The sequence below is a fragment of the Lacerta agilis genome, chromosome 4, assembly GCF_009819535.1.
Source record: "Lacerta agilis isolate rLacAgi1 chromosome 4, rLacAgi1.pri, whole genome shotgun sequence".
Taxonomy (NCBI): Eukaryota; Metazoa; Chordata; class Lepidosauria; order Squamata; family Lacertidae; genus Lacerta; species Lacerta agilis.
This window is the reverse complement of record NC_046315.1, coordinates 18,373,727-18,381,799: the sequence shown is the minus strand read 5'-3', so window position 1 is coordinate 18,381,799 and position 8,073 is coordinate 18,373,727. Positions and strand designations below refer to the sequence as shown.

The following is an 8,073-nucleotide window of genomic DNA, read 5'->3' as shown; positions in this document are numbered from 1 at the left end:
AACTCACAAATTGCTTTTCCACAAAATGGGGAGCCCAGCTCAGTGTCCTGTTCTCCTCAAAGTGCCTGTAGGAAGCCCACAAGCAGGTTCTGGTGCATTTCCATCCACAAGCTCTGATGGGTGTTGTTCAGTCGTTCAGTCGTGTCCGACTCTTCATGACCCCATGGACCAGAGCACGCCAGGTACGCCTATCTTCCACTGCCTCCCGCAGTTTGGCCAAACTCATGTTAGTAGCTTCGAGAACACTGTCCAACCATCTCGTCCTTGGTCGCCCCCTTCTCCTTGTGCCCTCAGTCTTTCCCAACATCAGGGTCTTTTCCAGGGTCTTTTCTTCTCATGAGGTGGCCAAAGTATTGGAGCCTCAGCTTCAGGCTCTGTCCTTCCAGTGAGCACCCAGGGATGATTTCCTCAAGAATGGATAGGTTTGATCTTCTTGCAGTCCATGGGACTCTCAAGAGTCTCCTCCAGCACCATAATTCAAAAGCATCAATTCTTCGGCGATCAGTCTTCTTTATGGTCCAGCTCTCACTTCCATACATTACTACTGGGAAAACCATAGCTTTAACTATATGGACCTTTGTCGGCAAGGTGATGTCTCTGCTTTTTAAGATGCTGTCTAGGTTTGTCATTGCTTTCCTCCCAAGAAGCGGGCGTCTTTTAATTTCGTGACAGTATCTGATGGGTATCTTATTCAAACGCCCGCCCACCCATCAGCTCCTACTGCTTGCATGGGCAAACTACTACCAGCATGACGCCATTTGACGGATTTGCACTGGCTGCCAATATGCCACCAGGCTAAGTTCAAGGTGTTGGCAACAGATAAGGCCCTATACAGCTCAGGATCAGGTCTCTTGAGAGACTGCCTTATCCCCTACATACCCAGTAGGTCACTGCAGTCTGCAGGGAAGTTTCTTTTGCAAGTTCCAAAGATTTCAGAAGCCTGCTCTGCAGTAATTCAGAGCATGGATTTTAGTGTGGTTACCCCTGTTCTGTAGAATATCAAGTGATGACAGCAGACCCTCCAAGTGTCCCTGTTTTGCAGAGACAGCCACAGAAGCCATTTCGGTTTCTGATTTGATCCCGGGATGTCCTGCTTTTCCTTAGGTAAAGGTAAAGGGACCCCTGACCATTAGGGTCCAGTCACGGACAACTCTGGGGTTGCGGTGCTCATCTCGCTTTACTGGCCGAGGGAGCTGTCGTACAGCTTCTGGGTCATGTGGCCAGCATAACTAAGCTGCTTCTGGCGAACCAGAGCAGCGCATGGAAACGCCGTTTACCTTCTTGCCGGAGTGGTACCTATTTATCTACTTGCACTTTGACGTGCTTTCAAACTGCTAGGTTGGCAGGAGCAGGGACTGAGCAACGGGAGCTCACCCCATCGCGGGGATTCTAACCACCGACCTTCTGATCAGCAAGCCCTAGGTTCTGTGGTTTAACCCACAGCGCCACCCACATCCCTATTCCTTAGGACGTCCCTATTTGCATCGGAGAAATGTTGAAGGGTATGGAGTTATCTGACCCCCAAGCCAAGGAGATAAGTACAGTCATACCTTGGGTTACGGCCGCTTCAGGTTGTGCGATTGCGCACCACACCGAACCCGGAAGCACTGGAATGGGTTACTTCCAGGTTTCAACACTCGCGCATGAGCAGAAGTGCTAAATCACGCTTTGTGCATGCACAGAAGTGCCGAATTGTGTCACTTGCGTGTGCAGATGCAGTGGTGTGGGTTGCGAACGCACCTCCCGCACAGATCTCATTCGCAACCCAAGCGTCCACTGTAACTCTACAACCTCTAGGAAACATCTGAAGGCAGCCCTGTATAGGGAAGTTTTCTTAAATGATTAATGTTCTATTATGTTTTTATATATGTTGAAAGAATCCCAGAGTGGCTGGGGCAACTCAGTCAGATGGGTGCTGTATAAACAGTAAAATAATTATTATTATTATTATTATTATTATTATTATTATTATTATTATTATTGAATAAGATGTCCCTATTTTCATTGGAGAAATGTTGTTGGAGGGTATGTGACCGATGCCCACAATCTGCACTTTCCAGAACCAAGTGAAGACATCCCCCACCGCCCCCTGATGGACCTACTCAGTTGGCTCTATGGCTCTTTGCCACAAGTGTTTGTTTCGTTTGGTTCTATTTTTAAATAATATATTTTTTATTTTATTTGTGCTTTCAGCTGTTATTTTGCTGTTTTGTTGTACATTATTTTGAGATGGTTGTATGAAGATGATGATGGTGGAAGAAGAAGAAGAAGAAGAAGAAGAAGAAGAAGAAGAAGAAGAAGAAGAAGAAGAAGAAGAAGAAGAAACCTCAGCTGACCATCTCTCTGGCAAAGAAATTGTCTGCAGATGGGTTTGGGGAAGTCTCCTTGTTACTCTGAGGTTTCAGCTGACAACGTAATAAAGAGGAATAAGGTAGGTTGCTTCCTATGTAAGGCTGACAATCGAGGAGCGGTGGGGGGTTTTTTCTTTAGAGAGTTACCACTTCATGTCCCCCCCCCCCAAAAAAAAGTATGACACAAACTCACAAAGCCACAGACAATGTGACAACATGGCATGAGTCATTGGGGGCTACCACCAGATGTGCAATGTCTCTATATAAAGGTTCCATGTGCGGTTGGAAGACATCACAGGCTGAAGATCTTCTCCTCTGATACGGGTCCTTCCGCAAGATCCACAATGAAAGGTGCCCTGGTCTGCATGGCACTTTTTCTGCCTTACAGCTTGGCTGTCCCAATAGCTCACGGCCCTGAAGCACAGAGCATTGCGGATCTGAAGTTTGTAGAGGTATGTGGCGTCAAAGCTTTTATCGGCTGTATTGTACAGTAAATAATAGCTGTCCTGCCGCTATATTGTAGGGAAGGCTTTATTTTTAATCATGTATTATGTTTCTGTGAAGGATGGATGTAAATGTTTGTGGGCGGCCCGTGGCCCGTGGCTTCTAGGTGTACATCATTTCTTCCGACGTAAAGCTGCTGCCCTCAGCTCCTTTGGGAGGAAGGGTGGGGTGTAAATTCAATAAATAAATGTATATTGGACTTTTTCACATGATCTCCCATCCAGGCACTGGCCAAGGCCAGGCTCATTTAATTTCTGCAAGGCAGCAGCAATCCACAGTCTTAGTCTGAAATTCAGATTTGCAATGGAATTGGTTGCATCCGCACACTTTAATTGAAAACGATGTGGTGCTCTAATTTGTGCAAACTACAGCCAACCTAGATGTGACTGTGGCAGCCATGCATCTACATATGTGTGTGTTTATAGTGGGGATCTGATCCTGCCATGATCATCATCATTACATTATTCGAACAAATGGGTCATTTTTGCAGAGTTTGGACCAAAGTGGCAGGGGCAACAGAGCACAGAAGAGTTAAGCAGGGGAAGAAAGTTCAGTTCCTCTCACTCATAAATCCCTTTTCGTGTTGAAATGGGACTCCTCTCTATCCCCCACTTTATACGCAAAGGAGACAAGCACATTAATCAAACATGGTGATCACAACTGGATTGCTGCCATGCTCTTAAAGGGGATCCGGAAACGGCAGGTGGTACATAATGCTGCAGTCTGGTTGCTGTACAGTATCCCAAAGTAGAGCCATGTAACACCCAGCAGTGGCTGGTGCCCATTAGGGCTGGTCAGGCACAAGGCAGGGAGACCAACAGTGGGGGGAGCCAGAGCCAATGGCAGGCAGAGCAGCCCCGCAGCTGGTTGTAAATAAGGAGGCAGGGGATTGACCGAGGGCAGACTGGTACCACACACCACAAAACTGAATTGGTGGGGCAGCTTCCCATTTGCCTTAATGGGGGAGCATCCTTCTGATAATACCAGTTGCCTTTATGCTACTGGACCTGATCTGAGGGTTTTACTCTGGTGTACAAACCCCTGAAGGTCGTGGACCCAAATACTTGGTGGAGCCCCATATCTCCCTGAATGCTCAGGCTTTAAGATCAGTGGTGAAGGGCATTCTGGTGTTACCAGGGATGGGCACTGCCTGTTACAAGGCGATGCGAGGGTGGTCCCCTTAGTATCATACAGTGTTACCTCTGGTTAAGTACTTAATTCGTTCCGGAGGTCCGTTCTTAACCTGAAACTGTTCTTAACCTGAAGCACCACTTTAGCTAATGGGGCCTCCCTCTGCCGCTGCGCCGCCAGAGCACGATTTCTGTTCTTATCCTGAAGCAAAGTTCTTAACCTGAAGTGTTATTTCTGGGTTAGCAGAGTTCTTAACCTGAAGCATATGTAACCTGAAGCGTATGTAACCCGAGGTACCACTGTATTTCCATCACCGTTCGAAAGGCACAGAGTTTATTGAGATGATTGGTGGAGGCCACTACACAATGTGCTTTATAAAATTGCACCGTATTTATGTTCTTATTGTAGGTAGGATTTTATGTGTTGGTATGCATATCATCCTGGGTTAGAGGACCTTCCAGGGAGGGTGAGAAGGGAGGGAGATTGCCAAAAGAAATCACTTCCCGCACTGTTCTGCCTATGAAAACCTTTCATTTTCCTGATGGAAAGGAAACAGCTCAAGTATCTGGCCCAGGTGCCTCCATCACACCATCAGCAAAATGTTATTTGCAAGGTGTAATAAATGTGTGATGAAGTGCTCTTAATTTGGCTTTCTTGGTACAGGCTTATCTCGATAAGTACTTCCCATCCTCATCACCACATCTTAAAAGTGGCAGTCAAAGCATAGAGGAGAAGCTCAGACAAATGCAGAGTTTCTTTCATTTGACTGTCACTGGGAAAATGAACCAAGAAACTATGACAACAATGAAGCAACCTCGGTGTGGAGTCTCAGATGTCTCAGAAAAATCTGCAGCAAGATGGGGAAAGACATTGCTCACGTACAGGTTAGCCCTGCTAAAGTCTCCTCTCTCTTTCTTTGAAATATTAGAAGTGACATTTCCTGGATACAGTACTAATATTTTGGTTTTCCCTGTTGCTCACAGGATTAATAACTACACCCCAGATATGCCGAGGTCCAAGGTGGATGACGCAATAGCAAAGGCATTCAAGGTGTGGAGCGATGTGACCCCATTGCAGTTCAGGAGAACTTACAGACCTGCTGATATTGAAATTTTTTTTACGACTGGTGGTAAGGGCTGTTTCTATTTATGAACTACCCAAACAAAACATGAACATGGAATGGATGCATTTTTTTTATTTTTTACACATAAAATGAGTGGGGCATTTTCTGGAGCATAACTCAGGGGCAGTCATCAGGAAATTGTCTCTGCATTAACCATGGGCGGGGGGGGGGGGAGAGATGCTTTCACTGATCAAATTCTAAGTAGCCTTCTTTGTCCATAAACAGGGGCAAAAACTGCTAGCACATTTACAAAGCTAAGGATGGTCCACTATAGTTTCAACTAATAAAGCTGAACGAATCCACCACTGGTGCGCTGTTACTGTGCCAAGAACATGCTGCAGAATATACCTACAATGAAATACCAATCAGGAGGAGGGGAACTATGTGGTGTACATGCATGGCCATTTGGAGAGTCAAATAGCCACAGGGTGATTGGGGCTACATGACCAGGCGGAAAATGTCAGTGTATTGTGACTACTAACCTAACTACAAGTTTTGCGCTGACAGCAGCTGTTACTTCCTTTCAAATGCAGCCCATGGAGACTATTCTGCTTTTGATGGAAGAGGAGGGACGTTGGCTCATGCATTTTTTCCTGGACGAGGCATAGGGGGAGACGCTCATTTTGATGACAGCGAGCACTTTTCGGAATTCAACAGAGGTAAGCGATTTCCTGCTGAGCGTTTTTGTTGGTTGGTTGGTTTCGTTTCTGTTCCGCCTTTCCAACACCCAGTGTAACAAGGCAGCTTGCAAGCATAAGCAACAATCAAAATCGTTATAAAATAGACCTTATGGAGATAAAAAGCACAGCAATGACAAAATATTAGGCAAAGCAACAGAAGTCAGTTGAGAAAAGCGGTAACCTGAAAATAACTGCTGGAATAATACCATTTTCACTGCTTGTCCAAAAGTGAGCAGTGATGGGGTCAGGCATGCCCCTCTAGGGAGGCTGTTCCAAGTTCTAGGTGCCCTCAAGAAAAAGGACCCCCAAGGATGATTCGGAAAACCAACAACTCAGTCCTAGTCATAGCTACCCCAGAAGTAAGTCCCATTGAATTGAATGGGTCTCCCTCCTGGTTGGCCACCGTGAGAACAGGATACTGGACTAAATGAGCTTTTGGGTTGATCCAGCAGGCTACTATTATGTCCCTATGATAGTTTTCTATGTGCAGTGTTTTCATTTTTCAACATGTGCCAGGGGTGTGTGTCCGTGGGCTGGAGGTGGATACATGCCACCATATATCCCCTTGGAATATGTACTCGACACTCATCTTACTCCCTTCCCTGTTTTTCTTCTTCTATCTTTTAGAAATCAACCTATTCCTTGTTGCTGCACATGAATTTGGCCATTCTTTGGGATTGAGCCATTCGAATGTCCGTGGTTCTTTGATGTTCCCTTCCTATTCCTTTGTGAACCCAAATAACTTCAACCTTCCAAACGACGACAGGCAAAGGATTCAGAGATTATACGGTAAGTTCCCTATGAAGAGTATTGTTTCCTACAATTAATTCCATATACCATATTCCTGTATACCTGAAGGAGCGTCTCCACCCCCATCGTCCAGCCCGGACACTGAGATCCATCGCTGAGGGCCTTCTGGCGGTTCCCTCACTGCAAGAAGTGAGGTTACAGGGAACCAGGCAAAGGGCCTTCTCGGTAGTGGCACCTGCTCTGTAGAATGACCTCCCATCAGATGTCAAGGAAATAAAAAATTATCTGACTTTTAGAAGACATCTGAAGGCAGCCCTGTTTAGGGAAGTTTTCAATGTTTGATGTTTTATTGTGTTTTTCATATTCTGTTGGGAGCCACCCAGAGTGGCTGGGGAAACACAGCCAGATGGGCGGGGTATAAATAATAAAATTATTATTATTATTATTATTATTATTATTATTATTATTATTATTATTATTCTACTTACTGGTACCACACATCACAAAACTGAATACAGGTATTAGGCATAAGCCCCACTTATATGTATGAGAAATAAGGGTCCTTACTGAGCAAATTTTGTCAGAAGATAGTTTTGTAGATATTGGTAGTATCTCTTTGGATATTTTTACTTAAGTGCATAATTTATTTATTGTCTCCTAAATATCCTTATTTTTCTTCCTCAGGACTGCCAAAGTGAAATCCTCAAAGCATCACAGAAAAAAATCATCTTGTATCTTTAAACATCTTTGGCAACCCTAACAAGCAGCAGCACTAGCGCCAACTTGTGTATTTGGCAGCCTAGTAATGTTTGTCAGAGACATTTATGTTTACGATATATTCACATATAGGGGAATTCCTTCACTCTAGTCTCTATTCCCCTTTTCCAAGGCTTCCCTTTACAAGGGAGAAAAAGCCCTAAAATCTGCAATGCTTGATTAGGTGATGAAGCTCTGAACTTTCATTTTCTGTCTGGTTATTTATCTATGTATTTGCTTGCAAAGGAAAAGTTCAGGTTATGGTCTGGTTGCTTGTTCTGATATCATTGTGTTACCTTTTGCAAAGAAAACATTGTGCTGTGTGTCTTAGGTCTGATCAACTTTGACACACACGCATCAAGGCTGTGGTTTTTTTTTAAGTTCTCTGTTCAGTTCCACCCACAAACTGGGTTGTAACGGACGAGCCAATTACGTGTTTCAACGCCATGAACTATTTCCACCTTGTTTAGTTCACATTTGTTTTAGGGCAGGAAAGCCCTTTTTAATAATAAAGCAAAATATCTTAAATTTGTGTTATTTATTTACACAATATTTTTTTGCGGAAATTTCTACCTCACCATTCAAGCAAGTTTGTGGCACAGCTTACAAAACAGAACTAAAGCAGAGGGCCGGAGTTCCTTCTGGAGAACCTTCCAAGGGCCACATTCCAGTGGTGGGCGGGGCCAGAGCTAGCAGTGGGCGGAGCAATGAATGTAGACTTTATTGGGCTAGTTTCATCGCACTTTATCCTCCATAAGCAAGAGGCATTATCGGAGTT

General features: G+C 44.7%; 1 protein-coding gene across 1 annotated transcript; it reads left to right on the top strand.

Moving 5' to 3' along the window:
- Positions 1 to 2,660: 2,660 nt before the first annotated feature.
- Positions 2,661 to 7,810, top strand: LOC117045278 (collagenase 3-like). The gene is made up of 6 exons (XM_033146187.1): positions 2,661 to 2,803; positions 4,650 to 4,870; positions 4,970 to 5,115; positions 5,643 to 5,768; positions 6,417 to 6,578; positions 7,224 to 7,810. The coding sequence occupies exons 1-6, from the start codon at positions 2,696 to 2,698 to the stop codon at positions 7,235 to 7,237; spliced, it is 777 nt and encodes a 258-aa protein (XP_033002078.1). The 5' UTR covers positions 2,661 to 2,695; the 3' UTR covers positions 7,238 to 7,810.
- The last annotated feature ends 263 nt before the right edge of the window (positions 7,811 to 8,073 follow it).

Coding starts and splice junctions, on each gene's coding strand:
- LOC117045278 (XM_033146187.1), top strand. CDS start 2,696: ATGAAAGGTGCCCTGGTCTGCATGGCACTTTTTCTGCCTTACAGCTTG. Junction 5,116..5,642: donor AATTTTTTTTACGACTGGTG/GTAAGGGCTGTT, acceptor TTTCAAATGCAG/CCCATGGAGACTATTCTGCT. Junction 5,769..6,416: donor CTTTTCGGAATTCAACAGAG/GTAAGCGATTTC, acceptor TCTATCTTTTAG/AAATCAACCTATTCCTTGTT.